This window comes from Anabrus simplex, chromosome 1 (assembly GCF_040414725.1).
Source record: "Anabrus simplex isolate iqAnaSimp1 chromosome 1, ASM4041472v1, whole genome shotgun sequence".
Taxonomy (NCBI): Eukaryota; Metazoa; Arthropoda; class Insecta; order Orthoptera; family Tettigoniidae; genus Anabrus; species Anabrus simplex.
In genome coordinates, this window is record NC_090265.1 from 838,037,454 (window position 1) to 838,059,605 (window position 22,152).

At 40.1% G+C, this 22,152-nt stretch overlaps 2 protein-coding genes across 2 annotated transcripts; both read right to left on the reverse strand.

Annotated features, from left to right (window-relative positions):
- Window positions 1-2,958: 2,958 nt before the first annotated feature.
- LOC136874017 (uncharacterized) lies at window positions 2,959-6,219 on the reverse strand. The gene is made up of 2 exons (XM_067147486.2): window positions 6,175-6,219; window positions 2,959-3,548 (listed from the first exon to the last, which is right to left on the reverse strand). Exons 1-2 carry the CDS (start codon window positions 6,179-6,181, stop codon window positions 3,109-3,111), a joined length of 447 nt encoding a protein of 148 aa, XP_067003587.2. The 5' UTR covers window positions 6,182-6,219; the 3' UTR covers window positions 2,959-3,108.
- A 6,754-nt stretch (window positions 6,220-12,973) lies between these two features.
- LOC137500929 (uncharacterized) lies at window positions 12,974-16,254 on the reverse strand. The gene is made up of 2 exons (XM_068227679.1): window positions 16,183-16,254; window positions 12,974-13,553 (listed from the first exon to the last, which is right to left on the reverse strand). The coding sequence occupies exons 1-2, from the start codon at window positions 16,187-16,189 to the stop codon at window positions 13,114-13,116; spliced, it is 447 nt and encodes a 148-aa protein (XP_068083780.1). The 5' UTR covers window positions 16,190-16,254; the 3' UTR covers window positions 12,974-13,113.
- Window positions 16,255-22,152: the final 5,898 nt, after the last annotated feature.

The window sequence follows — 22,152 nt, forward strand, 5'->3', positions numbered from 1 at the left end:
ACGAGGTGATAACATGAGGAAGACGATTAAGACTTAGTTTAGAGAGATAACGAACACTGGCTGCCTAGTTACCATAGTGTCGGTTTCCTATATCTTCTCTAATCTGATTGATACCTAAGTCTACCCCTGCCGTTTTTATTGTCCACACTTCCCTCAGAAACCACCTGAACAAGTCCTGGGTGTCTTTAGATATCTCCTATTATTCAATCTCTTTTTCTGTTCAAATTCCGCAAAATGTTTCTCCTCGCATCAGTTCGATTCATTATTTCTTCATTCGTGATACGATCGACTTAGCTCATCGTCAGCATTCTTCTGTAACAACGCATTTCAAAAGGTTCTATTCTCTACCTTTCTGGCCTCGTTATGGTCCATGTTTTACTTCCATAGACTGACACGCTCCAGATGAAGGTATTTAAAAACGTCTTTCTAATTCCTGTACCAATGTCCGAAATGAGCAGATTTCTTCTCCTAAAACAGTTCTTCCTTTCTTGTGCTAGTCTCAATGTTATGTTCTCCTTACGTCTGCCATCAGTAGTTATTCAACTACCCAAGTAAAATATTAATCTACTTAATTGAAGTCTTCATTTCCTAATCTAATATTCGCTGCATCACCAAATTTCGTTCGACTGAACTCCATTACTTTTGTTTTGGAGTTGTTTACTTGATCGTATACTCCTTCTCCAGCACTGTGTCTGTACCATTCAGTAATTTCTCCAGATCTTCTGCGTACTCAGATAAAATAACCATATAATCGGTATTTTCAGAGTTTTAATTTCCTCTCCTTGTATTGTGATTCCTTTTCCAAATTCCCCTTTGATTTTCTTAACCACCTGTTTTATCTAAACATTAAAAATGAAAGGGGATATACTGCAGACTTGCCTCACTCCTTTCTTTATTGATGTTTCTTTTCTATAGCCTTGGTGATTCTTATAACAGCAGACTGATTTTGTAAACGAAGTATGAAAGGCGCACTGGACTCCCACGGTGTCAGAGGAGTGGGCTTCTGTTTAGAGGACTCGATCCCCGGTCCAGCCTGCGATTTTAATTCTGCCTATTTTAATCCTCTAGCTCAAGAACTCGGTGTTTATGTTCATCTTACCACAGATATTCATTTACACACCTCAAACTGCAAAGTACGATATAAACAATGAATTGTGAATACATTCCTCGACATAGGTTTGGCATCCAGTCGTAAAAATGGGTCAATGCAGACAAAGTGCTTCTCCGGGTAATTGGGAAATTTCCAGAAAGAAGAGAAGAAAAGGAAGAATAAGAAAACGTCGTTCACCTCAACAACTACGAGGGTAAGTCAATAAGTAACTTTAGGGAAAGTTATGCAGGTGAAGAGGTAAGGACAGATCAAGATAAAAATATCCTCCTTTTTAAAAGGATTACTCCTCTACTTTTCAATATAATTATCAAAGTTATTCAAGCATTTTTAAAAGGTAAATTGAGCGTCTCTTTTACTTGACAATGGAAAGAATCGTCCTGTTTGTAGAACGTCCGTAACTGATTCAGTGATTCAAGTCTGTTCTCCAGTACCATTTCATCAAATACATTAATCAATGTGTCTCTTGATGATCAAGAGCAATTGCACGCTTCTGTTTGCACTATTGCTCCCGCCTCAGTAAACTCACCCCACGTCTCTTGTTGGACGGACATCACTTACCCTCCGTATACAGAAACAACTCTCCTGTGCATATCGACAAGATGCATGTTTAACAGAGATATGTTTTTGGGTTGGAAATATATCTGGAGAGCGTCATCAATGTTGCGTGGACGGAAAAACGACACTATGGTAACTAGGCAGCCAGTGTTCGTTATCTCTCTATACTAAGTCTTAATCGTCTTCCTCACGTTATCACCTCGTGCTAGAACTCAACTACTACTAAAATGATTTCATTCCTCCCCTGAAGAGTAAGGCGGGCCTCTTAGACGGTGACGTCGTCTCTCAGGCCAGGAGATTTTTAACGGTGAAGGAGGTGCTTGGAGAAGGTGAGGCGGTTAGCGGCCGGAGCCTATAAGAGGAACCGTCTCGGCATGCGCCTTAGAGCAAAATAATGGGAAACCATGAAAAAACATTATTGGACAGCCGATGGTGGGGAACAGCCCCTCTCCGTCCCCTGAATGCAGATGCGTATAACCACGGTAGTGCCGTGGCCACCCTTCCTGTGGTCGGTTTGTCGGTTTGAGTGCAGAGCTGTCGAGTAACCGACCAGCCGTGGCCACCTGTGCGACGATACCCACTATGCAATCGCCGACGCGAGGATTCTGGCTTCTATATACAGAACATAAAAATGGGGCCGTGTTTTAAACGAGTATCCACGGTCCTCGACTAACTTTTCCTTTAGGTCACAGCAAAGCACGATAACATCTTCGAAGGTAGCAGAATTGTCCTTATCATACGTATCTTGAGAAACACTTTGGTCATAAAATTGTGTGCTAAATCGGCGACCATTTTGTTGGACGTAGATCTTGATAAGTGGGACTATTTTGTGACATGTATAGGAATGTTGTATGCTGGATCAGCTGCCATATTGTTGGACGTAGTTCATGATGTTTCTTATTTCTTTCGACCCCCTTCATGCCGTAAGAGGCTAGCAACACAAAATTCTGTACTCGCCCTCTCGTTTTCTAAACCCAACAACATATGATTTTCTGTGTAGCGGAGAAATTTACACAAATGTACTTTGTCCACAGGGACAAATCACTGGAGTGACGTCCACTCACTACAGTTCATTCATTAACTTCACCATTTTGTGACGGTCGCAGTGCCAATGTTCTGGTTTAAAGACACGTACACTTCAGCGCAATCTATCGGCGTGACTACACATTATCCCATAGACAAGTTAAAGTAATATCCATTCCTTTATAGAGAGAAATAAGGGAAAACTGACTTGTCTGACTAACTGTTCTATATATAATTATCATCGAAGTTAATCTGACAGTGAAAAATATCCAAATACATGTTTGAAAGGAAAAAAAATCTAGATTTTATTTAATATTAGATCGTCAATAAACGATCATACAGTGAGCACAATTTTGTTTGTTATTTTAAGCAGAATTAAGTAAGAACACATAAAATGTTAGTAGTTGAGAGATCACGGCTTAGGCATAATCACAGACTTGGATGGCGGCGTTGAAGACGAGACCTGATGGACAGGTGAAAACTGTACCTTTCCCTGTGGTCAGGTCACACTTGACGAACTTGTGTGTGTCCTTAGGGTAGGGCAAGTGCCATCTGTCAGCCCTGGCGGCTGCGCACAAGTTGGATGGATCAGGCTGGTGGTTGTCATTGTCACCATCGTTGTGGTGATGGTCGTTATTATGATCATCATGATGGTGGTGATGATCCCAGTCATCGTTGTGGTGGTTGTGGTGGTTGTGGTGGTCCCAGTCATGATGGCCATGAGGGTGATGTTTGCCTACTTCTTGAGCATCTTGGGCGGAAACATCTTCTGCAACCTGAGCTGGTTGTTGCTCCGCGGTATCCACGGGAGTGGACTGGACGTAGGCCAGTGCTACCAACACACACACTACGACAAGGCCTGAAAAATAAATAAAAATATTGATGAATATAATAAATACTTAACGAACAAAAGAGGTTAGCAAGAAGAACTAGAAAGGAAGAAAGGGCAATTTTTTGACCCTGTAAGTATATATTTGGATGAGAACCAAAATGAGGACCTCTACTGAAAAGAGGTGAGCAAGAAGAACTAGAAAGGAAAGAAAGGGCAATTTTGGGACCCTGAAGGGATAAAGATATTTGGATGAAAACAAAAATGAAGACCTCTACTGCAATATAAAGAAAATTACAGACATAATTAAAAGAGGAAGACTACAATTTTTAATGGTCACCTTCACAGAATGAACGACAGATTAACTAGGAAGAATTTTGATTACATCTCCAACATAACACTCCACCGGTTGGCTGGAGAAGTGCGATGGCATCTGTATGACTGAAGATCAAAGATGTCAGCATAAATAAGAGGGTGGCCTTCCGGCGACAAATCACTTCTTTGGATTTTTCGCTCCAACAAATTGGACGTCACCCTCAGAGGGCGTTATCAAAAGAACAGAGCAGGTGATTATCCGGCATATGAAGAAATTCTAGGAAGAAAATAGAAGTATTGTGCAGTAATCTTAGGTTCTAAGTGGTCTATAGTTGGTCAAATTCTTTAATAAAATATACTTTTCATGTTTTACGCCCGGAAAGATTCTACTTAACATTTGTGGTCATATTTCAATCAATCAACTCTCGTGGAAAATAAACCTTCGGATACTGGCTGTTCTAGCAATGATATTACCATTGGTAAGGTGTGTCTTCGGAACTATGAGTCTGTTGTCGCATTTCGATGACTATCAACGTTTCACCTACCTTAAAGCAGACATTTTCAAGTCGATTTGAACTTATTGTTTGAAAACCATTGTACAGTATTGTCCGGTTTGGACCATTTTATAGTTATATGCATGCTTTGCAAGCTTACAGTCGTTTCGAATACATCACATTATTCATTTTCAAGAAGGCTTGAAAAATTCGATACAAGGCAATCAGCCTCTCCAGGCAGCTAAATATTGAGTACCTCGCTGCCTCAGTTTATATAGGAGCAAGCTACATGTCGTCAGTCATCCAGGTTCCAATTAACAAGGCCACGCTTCCAGTTGAGACGCCGTGCCCTGTGTAGTGGTGTTAACTAGGGCACTCTGGTAGGACTTCTGCTCCCATAAACAACTCACATTAAAGTACGCAGCACTGACCTGCTGGATATGCGTCTGGTACCTCCAGTGTTTCCGGACTAGAAAGCAAGAATAACGGCCGAGAGTATTCGTTGTGCTGACTACACGTCACCTCGTAGTCTGAGCATCGGTCGTTGGGTAGGCCATGGCCTTTCGAAGCTGCTGAGGCATGAGGTTTGATTGGGTGGGGCGGGGTACTTTACTATCTCCTGCATTGAATTTTGATATAATTTGAGCGAGTCTGGGTGGTCTGTTACTACGAACAAATTCTCGCCAGGCCTTCCATAACGTATTCCCGATACACACGTGACACTGTCGATCAAGGATTGTTAAATATCCACACAACTCCGACAGTGGAATGTTCCATGTATCTGGTCCCAGCTACTATATTCCGTTCGAAAGACGATAATTCACACACCGTGCCACAATTAGCACAGGTGGTGTTTAAACTCATTCTTGAGATGTCAGATCACACCTAATACGTGACGATACGGTGACGCCACCGATTATTATCTTTAAATGCGTATCTTTCGTGTCGATTGGGAAGGGTTCCTTGTGAGCCGTGATCGAACCCACTTTCTTAAGCTCCGAAGTCCAGCACTCTGCGTCTTAGCATCTCATTCCAGTCACTTCTTATTGCCGTTGCTCACGGCAAAATGTTTCGTAAAACATTTTGTACAACTCGTTTTATAGAAACATGACGAAAACAAGTTTTGTTTTATTTTATTAAATCCGTGGAAGCATCAGGATGGTCATGCATAAACTACAACTGGAACTAAGGTATTTATTTGCTGACAAGAATTGAGTTCTAAGCCCACTTATCTTCGCCTACACATCAACCTGGATTGTGTTCGACGGAACTTGGGACAAAAATTCGACGACTGAGTTTTCTGCCTCCCTTCATGCATTTCTGTCGTGATACAATGGAGTTTTAACCTCATAAAAACACGAACAGCTTCCTTAGTCCACCCGGATCCTGCCATTTTAGAAGTGTTTGTTCATGTTTACCACCGCCGTCTAGATCCTCCTGTGATGATTAAAAACGAATAGAACATGTCCTATTTTATGAAAAGTGTTATAAACGTTTTTATAAAACTTGAATTTGACCGTGAGCAACAGCAATGATATAAAGTCAAATTACTGTACAATGAATGAATTTGAAGAACAATTTTACCATGAGCAACAGGCATGAGTATTAACATTAGATTTAAAGCCAAATGTCTCCCTTGATCATCGTAATTTATCAGATGAAAACTCCAATGCGGTTTCCACTTGGATTCATAGATCGGCAGTCCGTTGAAAACCCAATAGCTGAGCTAAGCAACTGCGCTAATGGTGTCTTTCGAATGAGTATAAATGTCTCCCGCGGTGTAATGAATGACTTGCTGAAAGGAAATTAACTACTATGAAAACGGGCTGTTAGAATGAAGCACTTACCTTTCATGGTGAAGTAAAGCTTGTGTTAGTGAGTTCTACTTGTATAGTCCACCGACAAGCTTTATATAGTCATTATCTTACATTATATCTCAGTGTTCTTTAATCAGAAAGTGACAATTGGACGTCTTATGTCTTATCTTGTTATTAATCAAGTGGTCAATATGTCAATCACTTCGCAATCACTTTACAATCATGATAACTCTCTTTCTGACGGTTCGTATTCCTGTTAGAAAGATCCATAATCTTCAATTAATTTATGTTAAGAAATATCCTTTTTCATTAACACGGATTAGCCGAATAAGTTTGGTTACATATTTCTCCTCATACTTACAGTTTTGGAAACGTATGGATGTATTGTTATTTATTGTTAACTTTTTCACTCCCAAGTTTTAAAAAACCTTATGCATGTCCCCTACCAGATGTTTCTTGATGTTTCGATGATGGTTGAAATAGGCTAAAAAAACTTGTTTTAGCTACTGGACAGTCATGGTACGACAACATTAGCAATAGTTTTCTGTTGGCACTTTTACCAGAACTTGACAAATGTTTACAGCTTGTTCTACTACAACTTGTCTTCACTATACTCATAAAAGTCAGACTCATCATTATTCTGTAAAATTTCCGAAATATAATCTTCCTTCATGCTTGCTTTATACTTCTGTGCACTCGTCTCAGAAGACAGCTGTGAAAGAAAAGCACAAGGCACATAATTATTGTCAAAATACTGTAGGGCAGTTTAGGAATTGTCCGTCGTCTGAACAGAGCATGCGATGAAACAGCGCCAGACTGGACTCGGAAGTGAATAAGAGTGCAGTGCTTGAAATCTGTGTTAACTCGGGCATGGGATGGAAAAGGTTAAGCCTAAAAGGTTTTTGTATTAATCTCAAACGAAATGAATTACCTAAAATGATTATATGAAAGCTGGAAACGGTGTGAAAATCAAGTCTAGCTTTTGCTGATGATTTAGCGATCGTTTATAGATGCCCTTCATGAAGCCAACCCTATATGGATGGATTTAATCGCTATTGCGTGCTTCTGTTGGTGGTTGATAGTGTAACGTTTTGTCTGAATGTGAAGAGGAAGGTTTTGGGAGAAACACAAACACGAGTCCCCCTGGCCTGAAGAATTAATCAGAGGCGATTAAAATCCCCGACCCAGCCGGGAATCGAACCCCGACCCTCTGAACAGAAATCCTCACCCCCTGACCATTCAGCAAATGAGTCGGACAAAAATTTACCAAGGGTGATGTTCAACAAGTTTCCAACTTCTTTGAAACTATCTAAGAAAGGAAGGAAAGGGAATTTGACAGTCTTAAATGTTTTGCAGAATGTTTAAAATCCCACGGGAAGGTCAAGTCACAAACGAAGACGTACTTCGTCGAGACGTAAAGTTATACGAAGTCCTTAACCTCGCAAAAGCCAGGATTGCAGCCTATTTACGTCACAATGTCCAAGATGACGAGAAAAGTCTGCTACAACTGATCATAGAAAGTAGGAGAGTAGGACATACAGGCAGAAATGAAACCCCCAAGAATTATTAGCAAGGTAAGAGAGAAAATACTCTTCTGGTACGACCATGTGCAAAGAAGAGTTGGTCCTTGCCGAGGGCAGTAGCAAAGGAGCAGAGGGGAGAAAGGAAAAGATAGAAAATGACCTTCGATCGAAAGATCAAAATGCACATGGCAGGTTACTATGAAAACGTCACGGTCCCACATAAGGGGCAAGACTTGGAAGAAGAAAAAGAAGAGTAACAGGAAGAAGAAGAAAACTATTTAATTTATTATTATTTAGTATGAAACAAAATCTTGGATGTTCAGTATACAAGAGGATAATAAAAACAAACTATTAGAATATAAAGGTGTATTGCTCAATCCACTGAGGTGCGGATGGAGCAGCCAACAAAAAGTCACTTGAGGGCATTCATTCATTCATTCATTCATTCATTCATTCATTCATTCATTCATTCATTCATTCATTCATTCATTCAATATGTGCTGGATAGTCTGTCGAGCCACACCACAATTGCATGCAGGTGAATGCACTCTTTTATAGGGTGTAGCCACATCTCGTATCATTGTCTGCTAACCATGTCATAACATCGTAGAGGTCTTTTAACAGTCGATCACAATCCCGTAACTATTTATTATTCTGTACAGCATAATAACATCCGAGAAAATCGTTATATGTGATTACAGTTCTTTTCTCATATAATACAGTATATATATATATATATATATATAATTATTATTATAAAGGTCCAAAGATACTACCCTATCGAACATACCTCTTAATCACTAGTAGCAATATTGCAACCCGTTTAACCACCAATTTATGTAATCCAATAGCCTTTATTTTTGTTAGTATTCTCCCTTGATATAACTTATCAAAAGCCTTGGATAGGTTCAATAGCGATATTGTCCATTAGTTCTCTTCAATCTAAAATATCTGCTATATCTTTTTGGATTCCTCAAGAGTGAGCCTCATCGGCTTCTCAACTGCCTTCTGTGATATCAATTTTCAATTTCTCGAACGTACAAATATACCAAAATGTATCCCAGAAGGTGACCATAATTTGAATTCGTCGATTGCAAATGTTAAAAATATTCAAGCGCCTTCGGCCTTTTCGGTCGAGAAATACCAGCGTTTCGCTTCACTGTGGCAGTGGGATAAAGATAGGCATTTTAGTATAATTTATAATTAAAGACGATAGAGCAATCGTCATGAGTCCGAAAACGTTCAGACGACTTATTAACGACCATCATGATAATCAATTACAAGAAAGAAAAAAAGAGTACTGTACGTACTGTAGTGGATATTCTTTGTCTCGGCTTAAACGACGCTTTTTAGGGATGACTGCACATTGGATCGATCCTGAAATAATGACAAGAAAAACTAGAGTCAAAGCATCAAACAGATTCCAAGTATCTTATGTTTCTTTTTTACAATTTCTTTTACGCCGCACCGACAGAGTATGTCTTATGGAGACGATGGGATAGGAAAGGGAAACCATGGAAAACCATCTTTAGCACTGCCGACAGTGGGGTTCGAACCCACTATCTGCCGAATGGATACTGATAGCTACGTGGCCCAAGCCGCACGGCTAAGTCGCTGGGTATCTCATGATTTAAGGAAAATTGACCACTTTTGTTTTAGATTCCAATTAGATACCAGGTCCAATAACCGACAAGGAGTTCAAGTTTATAAAACCCATATTCGACTTACAGTTACTGTTATTCTTGGAGGTTGACTATGTAGTCATGATTTGTTCGTGACTTGAGAGACCTTATGTACTGCCACTGCTGTATTCTGAAAATCAGTAGTGTTGTATTTGTGGGGATTAGTAGAGCATATTGTCTTCATCTATAGATTATAAACCTGATTGAGTAATACCAGGTGAGTAGAATTATGGGAAATTCGAATAATGCATTTTCTTGGCTATTGGTTATACGTCGCACCGACAGATAGGTCTTATGGCGACGATGGGACAGGAAAGGGCTAAGACTGGGAGGGAAGCTTCCATGGCCTTAATTAACGTACAGCCCCCGCATTTACCTGGTGTGAAAATGGGAAACCACGGGAAACCATCTTCAGGGCTGCCGACATTTTATAACGTAGTTGGAGTTAAATGACGAACGCAGCATTTTATTAATACGGTCTTACGTCGTCCAGTTCATATGTATAGAATTCATGAATGTATAAGAAGTAAGAAAAATCTGCAAGAACTCCTCCGAAAAGGGAAGCAACATTGTTTGAGTCAGCAGTCCATAGATTGGTTTGATGCAGCTCTCCACGCCACCCTATCCTCTGCTAAACTTTTCATTTCTACATAACTGCTGCATCCTGCATCTGCTCTAATCTGTTTTTAACATTCATACCTTGATCAACACCAAGCGTTCTTACCGCCTAAACTTCTCTCAAAAATCAAATAGACAAGTCTTGGATATCTTAAGATGTGTCATATCATTCTGTCCTCTCCTTCTCTTCAAACGTTTCCAAATAGATCTTCTTTCACCAATTCGATTCGTTATCTCTTCATTAGTGATGCCATCTATCCTTCTGACCTTCAGCATTCTTCTGTAACACCACATTTCAAAAGCTTCTATACTCTTTGTTTCTGGAGCTAGTTATCGTCCATGTTATACTTCCATGCAATGCAACGCTCCGGATGAAAGAATTAAAAAACGTCTTTCTAATTCCTATATCAATGTTCGAAGTGAGCAAATTTTTTTCTTATAAAAGCACTTCTTTTCTTATACTATTCTGCGTTTTATGTCCTCTTTACATCTGCTATCATTAGTTATTCCTTACGTCTGCCATCAGTAGTTATTCAACTACCCAAGTAAAATATTCATCTACTTCCTTTAAAACTTTATTTCCTAATCTAATATTTGCTGCATCACCAGACTTCGTTCGACTGAAATCCATTACCTTTGTTTTGGAGTTGTTTATTTCATCGCATACTACTTCACCAGCACTTTGTCTATACCATTCATTAATTTCTCCAGATCTTCTGCGGACTCAGATAGAATAACAATATAATCGGTAAATCTCAGAGTTTTCATTTCCTATCCTTGGATTGCGATTCCTTTTCAAAATTCCCCTTTTATTTCCTTTACAAAATGTTTTATATAAACATTTAAAAGGAGAGGGGATATACTGCAGCCTTTCCTCACTCGTTTATTTATTGATGTTTCTTTTCGATAACCGTGGTGATTCTTATCACAGCAGACTGATTTTGTAAACGAAGTATGAAAACCGTTCTGGACTCGCACGGTGTCAAAGGAGTGGCGTTCTGTTTAGAGGACTCGATACGCGGTCGTGCCTGCGATTTTAATTTTGCCTATTTAAATCCTCCAGATCGAGAGCTCGGTGTTTATATTCATCTTAAAACAGATCTTCATTTACACACCTCAAAATACAAGCACCATATAAACGATGAATTGTGAATACTTTCCTCGACATAGGTTTGGCATCCGGTCGTAAAAATGGGTCAAGCTAGACAGAGTGCTTCTCCGGTTAATTGGGAAACTTGCAGAAAGAAGAGGAGAAGAAGAAAATGAAGAAGAAGAAGAAGAAGAAGAAGAAGAAGAAGAAGAAGAAGAAGAAGAAGACGTTCACCTCAACATCTACGAGAGAAAGTCAATAAGTAACTTACCCTAAAATTTTGCAGGTGAAGAGGTAAGGACAGGTCAAGACAAAAACACTTCTTTTTAAAAGGATTACTCCTCTACTTTTCAATATAATTATCAAAGTTATTCAAGCATTTTTAAAAGGTAAATTGAGCGTCTCTTTTCCTTGACGATGGAAAGAATCGTCCTGTTTGTAAAACGTCCGTAACTGATTCGGTGCTTCAAGTCTGTTCTCCAGTACCATTTCATCAAAAATATTAACCAATGTGTCTCTTGTTGATCAAGAGCAATTGCGCCCTTCTGTTTGCAAGGTTGGTCCCGCTTCAGTAAATTCACACAACGTCTCTTGTTGGACGGACATCGCTTACCCGCCGTATATAAAAACAACTTTCCTGTGCATATCGACAGGTTCTGTGTTTAACAGAGATATGTTTTTGGGTTGAAGATATTTCTGGAGAGCGTCATCAATTTTGCGTGGACAGAAAACCGACACTATCGTAACTAGGCAGCCAGTGTTCGTTATCTCTTTATATTAAGTCTTAATCGTCTTCCTCACGTTATCACCTCGTGCCAGAACTCAACTACTACTGAAATGCTTCCATTCCTCCCCTGAAGAGTAAGGCGGGTCTCTTAGACGGCGACGTCGTCTCTCAGGCCAGGAGATTCGTTACGGTGAAGGAGGTGGTTGGAGAAGGTGAGGGTGTTATCGTCCGGGGCCTATAAAAGGAACCGTCTCGGCATTCGACTTCGAGCAGAATAATGGAAAACCATGAAAAAACATTATTGGACAGCGGATGGTGGGGAACAGGCCCTCTCCGTCTCCTGAAGGCAGAGGCGTAGAACGACGATAGAGCCGTGGCCACCCTTCCTGTATTCGGTTTATCGGTTAGAGTGCAGAGCTGTCGAGTAACGGACCAGCCGTGGCCACCTGTGCGACGATACCCACTATGCAATTGCCGACGCGAGGATTCTGGCTTCTATATACAGAACATTAAAATGGGGCCGTGTTTTAAACGGGTATCCACGGTCCTCGACTAACGTTTCCTTTAGGTCACAGCAAAGCACGATAACATCTTCGAAGGCAGCAGAATTGTTCTCATGATACGTACCGTATCTTGACAAACACTTTGGTCATAAAATTGTGTGCTAAATCGCCGACCATTTTGTTGGACGTAGATCTTGATAAGTGGGACTATTTTGTGAGATGTATAGGAATGTTGTATGCTGGATCAGCTGCCATATTGTTGGACGTAGTTCATGATGTTTATTATTTCTTTCGACCCCCTTCATGCCGTAAGAGGCTAGCAACACCAAACTCTGTAATCGCTCTCTCGTTTTCTAAACCCAAAAACATATGATTTTCTGTGTAGCGGAGAAATTTACACAAATGTACTTTATCCACAGGAACAGATGACTGGGGTGACGTCCACTCACGACAGTTCATTCATTAACTTCACCATTTTGCGACGGTCGCAGTGCCAATGTTCTGGTTTACAGACACGTACACTTGAGCGCAATCTATCGGCGTGACTACACATTATCCCATAGACAAGTTAAAGTAATATATATTCCTTTATAGAGAGAAATAACGGGAAACTGACTTGTCTGACTAAGTCTTGTATATAATTATCATCGAAGTTAATCTGACAGGGAAATATATCCAAATAAATGTTTGAAAGGAAGAAAAATCTAGATTTTATTTCATATTACAGCGTCAAGAACCGATCATACAGTGTGCACAATTTTGTATGTTTTTTTTAAGCAGAATTAAGTAAGAATAGATAAAATTTTAGTAGTTGAGAGATCACGGCTTAGGCATAATCACAGACTTGGATGGCGGCGTTGAAGACGAGACCTGATGGACAGGTGAAAACTGTACCTTTCCCTGTGGTCAGGTCACACTTGACGAACTTGTGTGTGTCCTTAGGGTAGGGCAAGTGCCATCTGTCAGCCCTGGCGGCTGCGCACAAGTTGGATGGATCAGGCTGGTGGTTGTCATTGTCACCATCGTTGTGGTGATGGTCGTTATTATGATCATCATGATGGTGGTGATGATCCCAGTCATCGTTGTGGTGGTTGTGGTGGTTGTGGTGGTCCCAGTCATGATGGCCATGGGGGTGATGTTTGCCTACTTCTTGAGCATCCTGGGCGGAAACATCTTCTGCAACCTGAGCTGGTTGTTGCTCCGCGGTATCCACGGGAGTGGACTGGACGTAGGCCAGTGCTACCAACACACACACTACGACAAGGCCTGAAAAATAAATAAAAATATTGATGAATATAATAAATACTTAACGAACAAAAGAGGTTAGCAAGAAGAACTAGAAAGGAAGAAAGGGCAACTTTTTGACCCTGAAAGTATATATTTGGATGAGAACCAAAATGAGGACCTCTACTGAAAAGAGGTGAGCAAGAAGAACTAGAAAGGAAAGAAAGGGCAATTTTGGGACCCTGAAGGGATAAAGATATTTGGATGAAAACAAAAATGAAGACCTCTACTGCAATATAAAGAAAATTACAGAGATAATTAAAAGAGGAAGACTACAATTTTTAATGGTCACCTTCACAGAATGAACGACAGATTAACTAGGAAGAATTTTGATTACATCTCCAACATAACACTCCACCGGTTGGCTGGAGAAGTGCGATGGCATCTGTATGACTGAAGATCAAAGATGTCAGCATAAATAAGAGGGTGGCCTTCCGGCGACAAATCACTTCTTTGGATTTTTCGCTCCAACAAATTGGACGTCACCCTCAGAGGGCGTTATCAAAAGAACAGAGCAGGTGATTATCCGGCATATGAAGAAATTCTAGGAAGAAAATAGAAGTATTGTGCAGTAATCTTAGGTTCTAAGTGGTCTATAGTTGGTCAAATTCTTTAATAAAATATACTTTTCATGTTTTACGCCCGGAAAGATTCTACTTAACATTTGTGGTCATATTTCAATCAATCAACTCTCGTGGAAAATAAACCTTCGGATACTGGCTGTTCTAGCAATGATATTACCATTGGTAAGGTGTGTCTTCGGAACTATGAGTCTGTTGTCGCATTTCGATGACTATCAACGTTTCACCTACCTTAAAGCAGACATTTTCAAGTCGATTTGAACTTCTTGTTTGAAAACCATTGTACAGTATTGTCCGGTTTGGACCATTTTATAGTTATATGCATGCTTTGCAAGCTTACAGTCGTTTCGAATACATCACATTATTCATTTTCAAGAAGGCTTGAAAAATTCGACACAAGGCACTCAGCCTCTCCAGGCAGCTAAATATTGAGTACCTCGCTGCCTCAGTTTATATAGGAGCAAGCTACATGTCGTCAGTCATCCAGGTTCCAATTAACAAGGCCACGCTTCCAGTTGAGACGCCGTGCCCTGTGTAGTGGTGTTAACTAGGGCACTCTGGTAGGACTTCTGCTCCCATAAACAACTCACATTAAAGTACGCAGCACTGACCTGCTGGATATGCGTCTGGTACCTCCAGTGTTTCCGGACTAGAAAGCAAGAATAACGGCCGAGAGTATTCGTTGTGCTGACTACACGTCACCTCGTAGTCTGAGCATCGGTCGTTGGGTAGGCCATGGCCTTTCGAAGCTGCTGAGGCATGAGGTTTGATTGGGTGGGGGGGGGGGGTACTTTACTATCTCCTGCATTGAATTTTGATATAATTTGAGCGTGTCTGGGTGGTCTGTTACTACGAACAAATTCTCGCCAGGCCTTCCATAACGTATTCCCGATACACACGTGACACTGTCGATCAAGGATTGTTAAATATCCACACAACTCCGACAGTGGAATGTTCCATGTATCTGGTCCCAGCTACTATATTCCGTTCGAAAGACGATAATTCACACACCGTGCCACAATTAGCACAGGTGGTGTTTAAACTCATTCTTGAGATGTCAGATCACACCTAATACGTGACGATACGGTGACGCCACCGATTATTATCTTTAAATGCGTATCTTTCGTGTCGATTGGGAAGGGTTCCTTGTGAGCCGTGATCGAACCCACTTTCTTAAGCTCCGAAGTCCAGCACTCTGCGTCTTAGCATCTCATTCCAGTCACTTCTTATTGCCGTTGCTCACGGCAAAATGTTTCGTAAAACATTTTGTACAACTCGTTTTATAGAAACATGACGAAAACAAGTTTTGTTTTATTTTATTAAATCCGTGGAAGCATCAGGATGGTCATGCATAAACTACAACTGGAACTAAGGTATTTATTTGCTGACAAGAATTGAGTTCTAAGCCCACTTATCTTCGCCTACACATCAACCTGGATTGTGTTCGACGGAACTTGGGACAAAAATTCGACGACTGAGTTTTCTGCCTCCCTTCATGCATTTCTGTCGTGATACAATGGAGTTTTAACCTCATAAAAACACGAACAGCTTCCTTAGTCCACCCGGATCCTGCCATTTTAGAAGTGTTTGTTCATGTTTACCACCGCCGTCTAGATCCTCCTGTGATGATTAAAAACGAATAGAACATGTCCTATTTTATGAAAAGTGTTATAAACGTTTTTATAAAACTTGAATTTGACCGTGAGCAACAGCAATGATATAAAGTCAAATTACTGTACAATGAATGAATTTGAAGAACAATTTTACCATGAGCAACAGGCATGAGTATTAACATTAGATTTAAAGCCAAATGTCTCCCTTGATCATCGTAATTTATCAGATGAAAACTCCAATGCGGTTTCCACTGGGATTCATAGATCGGCAGTCCGTTGAAAACCCAATAGCTGAGCTAAGCAACTGCGCTAATGGTGTCTTTCGAATGAGTATAAATTTCTCCCGCGGTGTAATGAATGACTTGCTGAAAGGAAATTAACTACTATGAAAACGGGCTGTTAGAATGAAGCACTTACCTTTCATGGTGAAGTAAAGCTTGTGTTAGTGAGTTCTACTTGTATAGTCCACCGACAAGCTTTATATAGTCATTATCTTACATTATATCTCAGTGTTCTTTAATCAGAAAGTGACAATTGGACGTCTTATGTCTTATCTTGTTATTAATCAAGTGGTCAATATGTCAATCACTTCGCAATCACTTTACAATCATGATAACTCTCTTTCTGACGGTTCGTATTCCTGTTAGAAAGATCCATAATCTTCAATTAATTTATGTTAAGAAATATCCTTTTTCATTAACACGGATTAGCCGAATAAGTTTGTTTACATATTTCTCCTCATACTTACAGTTTTGGAAACGTATGGATGTATTGTTATTTATTGTTAACTTTTTCACTCCCAAGTTTTAAAAAACCTTATGCATGTCCCCTACCAGATGTTTCTTGATGTTTCGATGATGGTTGAAATAGGCTAAAAAAAACTTGTTTTAGCTACTGGACAGTCATGGTACGACAACATTAGCAATAGTTTTCTGTTGGCACTTTTACCAGAACTTGACAAATGTTTACAGCTTGTTCTACTACAACTTGTCTTCACTATACTCATAAAAGTCAGACTCATCATTATTCTGTAAAATTTCCGAAATATAATCTTCCTTCATGCTTGCTTTATACTTCTGCGCACTCGTCTCAGAAGACAGCTGTGAAAGAAAAGCACAAGGCACATAATTATTGTCAAAATACTGTAAGGCAGTTTAGGAATTGTCCGTCGTCTGAACAGAGCATGCGATGAAACAGCGCCAGACTGGACTCGGAAGTGAATAAGAGTGCAGTGCTTGAAATCTGTGTTAACTCGGGCATGGGATGGAAAAGGTTAAGCCTAAAAGGTTTTTGTATTAATCTCAAACGAAATGAATTACCTAAAATGATTATATGAAAGCTGGAAACGGTGTGAAAATCAAGTCTAGCTTTTGCTGATGATTTAGCGATCGTTTATAGATGCCCTTCATGAAGCCAACCCTATATGGATGGATTTAATCGCTATTGCGTGCTTCTGTTGGTGGTTGATAGTGTAACGTTTTGTCTGAATGTGAAGAGGAAGGTTTTGGGAGAAACACAAACACGAGTCCCCCTGGCCTGAAGAATTAATCAGAGGCGATTAAAATCCCCGACCCAGCCGGGAATCGAACCCCGACCCTCTGAACAGAAATCCTCACCGCTGACCATTCAGCCGATGAGTCGGACAAAAATTTACCAAGGGTGATGTTCAACAAGTTTCCAACTTCTTTGAAACTATCTAAGAAAGGAAGGAAAGGGAATTTGACAGTCTTAAATGTTTTGCAGAATGTTTAAAATCCCACGGGAAGGTCAAGTCACAAACGAAGACGTACTTAGTCGAGACGTAAAGTTATACGAAGTCCTTAACCTCGCAAAAGCCAGGATTGCAGCCTATTTACGGCACAACTCCCAAGATGACGAGAAAAGTCTGCTACAACTGATCATAGAAAGTAAGAGAGTAAGACATACCGGCAGAAATGAAACCCCCAAGAATTATTAGCAAGGTAAGAGAGAAAATACTCTTCTGGTACGACCATGTGCAAAGAAGAGTTGAAGGTCACTTGCCCAGGGCAGTAGCAAAGGAGCAGAGGGGAGAAAGGAAAAGATAGAAAATGACCTTCGATCGAAAGATCAAAATGCACATGGCAGGTGGCTATGAAAACGTCACGGTCCCACATAAGGGGCAAGAACCGGAAGAAAAAGAATAACAGGAAGTAGAGGAAAACTATTTTATTTATTATTATTTAGTATGAAACGAAATCTTGGATGTTCAGTATACAAGAGGATAATAAAAACAAACTATTAGAATATAAAGGTGTATTGCTCAATCCACTGAGGTGCGGATGGAGCAGCCAACAAAAAGTCACTTGAGGGCATTCATTCATTCATTCAATATGTGCTGGATAGTCTGTCGAGCCACACCACAATTGCATGCAGGTGAATGCACTCTTTTATAGGGTGTAGCCACATCTCGTATCATTGTCTGCTAACCATGTCATAACATCGTAGAGGTCTTTTAACAATCGATCACAATCCCGTAACTATTTATTATTCTGTACAGCATAATAACATCCGAGAAAATCGTTATATGTGATTACAGTTCTTTTCTCATATAATACAGTATATATATATATATATATACTATTATTATTATTAAGGTCCAAAGATACTACCCTATCGAACCCACCTCTTAATCACTAGTAGAAATATTGCAACCCGTTTAACCACCAATTTATGTAATCCAATAGCCTTTATTTTTGTTAGTATTCTCCCTTGATATAACATATCAAAAGCCTTGGATAGGTTCAATAGCGATATTGTCCATTAGTTCTCTTCAATCTAAAATATCTGCTATATCTTTTTGGATTCCTCAAGAGTGAGCCTCATTGGCTTCTCAACTGCCTTCTGTAAAATCAATTTCCAATTTCTCAGACGTATATAATATACCAAAATGTATCCATAATTTGATTTCGTGGATTGCAAATGTTAAAAACATTCAAGCACCTTCGGCCTTTTCAGTCGTGAAATACCAGCGTTTCGCCTCACTGTGACAGTGGAATAAAGACAGGCATTCTAATATAATTTATAACTAAGGACGATTGATCTAATTGTCATGAGTCCGAAAACGTTCAGACGACTTATTATGACAATCAATTACAAGAAAGAAAAAATAAGTACTGTACGTACTGTAGTGGATATTTTTGGTCTCGGCGTAAACGACGCTTTTTAGGGATACCTGCACATTGGATCGATCCTGAAATAATGACAAGAAAAACTAGAGTCAAAGCATACCATAGATTCCCGGTATCTTATGTTTCTTTTTTACAATTTCCTTTACGCCGCACCGACAGAGTATGTCTTATGGAGACGATGGGATAGAAAAGGGAAACCATGGAAAACCATCTTTAGCACTGCCGGCAGTGGGGTCCGAACCCACTATCTGCCGAATGGATACTGATAGCTACGTGACCCAAGCCGCACGGCTAACTCGCTCGGTATATTATGATTTAAGTAAAATTGACTATTTTTGTTTTAGATTCCAATTAGATACCAGGTCCAATAACCGACAAGGAGTGCAAGTTTATAAAACCCATATACGACTTACAGTTACTGTTAATCTTTGAGGTTGACTATGTAGTCATGATTTGTTCGTGACTTGAGAGACCTTATGTACTGCCACTGCTGTATTCTGAAAATCAGTAGTGTTGCATTTGTGGGTATTAGTAGAGCATATTGTCCTTATCTATATATTGTAAACCTGTTTGGGTATTACCAGGTAAGTAGAATTATGGGAAGTTCGAATAATGCATTTTCTTGGCTATTGGTTATACGTCGCACCGACACATATAGGTCTTAAGGCGACGATGGGACAGGAAAGGGCTAGGACTGGGAGGGAAGCTTGCATGGCCTTAATTAACGTACAGCCCCGGCATTTGCCTGGTGTGAAAATGGGAAACCACGGGAAACCATCTTCAGGGCTGCCGACATTTTATAACGTAGTTGGAGTTAAATGACGAACGCAGCATTTTATTAATACGGTCTTACGTCGTCCAGTTCATATGTATAGAATACAAGAATGTATAAGAAGTAAGAAAAATCTGCAAGAACTCCTCCGAAAAGCGAAGCAACATTGTTTGAGTCAGCAGTCCATAGATTGGTTTGATGCAGCTCTCCACGCCACCCTATACCCTGCATCTGCTCTAATCTGTTTTTAACATTCATACCTTGATGAACACCAAGCGTTCTTACCGCCTAAACTTCTCTCAAAAATCAAATAGACAAGTCTTGGATATCTTAAGATGTGTCATATCATTTTACCTCTCCTTCACTTCAAACGTTTCCAAATAGATCTTCTTTCACCAATTCGATTCATTATCTCTTCATTAGTGATGCCATCTATCCTTCTGACCTTCAGCATTCTTCTGTAACACCACATTTCAAAAGCTTCTATACTCTTTGTTTCTGGAGCTAGTTATCGTCCATGTTACACTTCCATGCAATGCCACGCTCCGGATGAAAGAATTCAAAAACGTCTTTCTAATTCCTATTTCAATGTTCGAGTGAGCAAATTTCTTTTCTTATTAAAGCACTTCTTTTCTTATGCTATTCTGCGTTTTATGTCCTCTTTACATCTGCTATCATTAGTTATTCAACTACCCAAGTAAAAATATTCATCTACTTCCTTTAAGACTTTATTTCCTAATCTAATATTTGCTGCATCACCAGACTTCGTTCGACTGAAATCCATTAGCTTTGTTTTGGAGTTGTTTATTTCATCGCATACTACTTCACCAGCACTTTGTCTATACCATTCATAATTTCTCCAGATCTTCTGCGGACTCAGATAGAATAACAATATAATCGGTAAATCTCAGAGTTTTCATCTCCTATCCTTGGATTGTGATTCCTTTTCAAAATTCCCCTTTTATTTCCTTTACAAAATGTTTTATATAAACATTTAAAAGGAGAGGGGATATACTGCAGCCTTTCCTCACTCGTTTATTTATTGATGTTTCTTTTCTATAACCGTGGTGATTCTTATCACAGCATACTGATTTTGTAAACGAAGTATGAAAACCGTACTGGACTCGCACGGTGTCAAAGGAGTGGCGTTCTGTTTAGGGGACTCGATCCGCGGTCGTGACTGCGATTTTAATTTTGCCTATTTAAATCCTCCAGATCGAGAGCTCGGTGTTTATATTCATCTTACCACAGATCTTCATTTACACACCTCAAAATACAAGCACCATATAAACGATGAATTGTGAATACATTCCTCGACATAGGTTTGGCATCCGGTCGTAAAAATGGGTCAAGCTAGACAAAGTGCTTCTCCGGTTAATTGGGAAACTTCCAGAAAGAAGAGAAGAAGAAGAAACTGAAGAAGAAGAAGAAGAAGAAGACGTTCACCTCAACATCTACGAGAGAAAGTCAATAAGTAACTTACCCTAAAATTTTGCAGGTGAAGAGGTAAGGACAGATCAAGATAAAAACACTTCTTTTTAAAAGGATTACTCCTCTACTTTTCAATATAATTAGCAAAGTTATTCAAGCATTTTTAAAAGGTAAATTGAGCGTCTCTTTTCCTTGAGGATGGAAAAATCGTCCTGTTTGTAAAACGTCCGTAACTGATTCAGTGCTTCAAGTCTGTTCTCCAGTACCATTTCATCAAAAATATTAACCAATGTGTCTCTTGTTGATCAAGAGCAACTGCGCCCTTCTGTTTGCAAGGTTGGTCCCGCTTCAGTAAATTCACACAACGTCTCTTGTTGGACGGACATCGCTTACCCGCCGTATATAGAAACAACTTTCCTGTGCATATCGACAGGTTCTGTGTTTAACAGAGATATGTTTTTGGGTTGAAGATTTATCTGGAGAGCGTCATCAATTTTGCGTGGACAGAAAACCGACACTATCGTAACTAGGCAGCCAGTGTTCGTTATCTCTCTATACTGTCTTCCTCACGTTATCACCTCGTGCCAGAACTCAACTACTACTAAAATGTTTTCATTCCTCCCCTGAAGAGTAAGGCGGGTTTCTTAGACGGCGACGTCGTCTCTCAGGCCAGGAGATTTGTTACGGTGAAGGAGGTGGTTGGTGAAGGTGAGGCGGTTAACGGCCGGGGCCTATAAAAGGAACCGTCTCGGCATTCGCCTTAGAGCAGAAAAATGGAAAACCATGAAAAAACATTATTAGGACAGCCGATGGTGGGGAACACCCCTCACCGTCTCCTGAAGGCAGAGGCGTAGAACCACGGTAGAGCCGTGGCCACCCTTCCTGTATTCGGTTTATCGGTTAGTGTGCAGAGTTGTCGAGTAACGGACCAGCCGTGGACACCTGTGCGACGATACCCACTATGCAATCGCCGACGCGAGGATTCTGGCTTCTATATACAGAACATAAAAATGGGGCCGTGTTTTAAACGGGTAT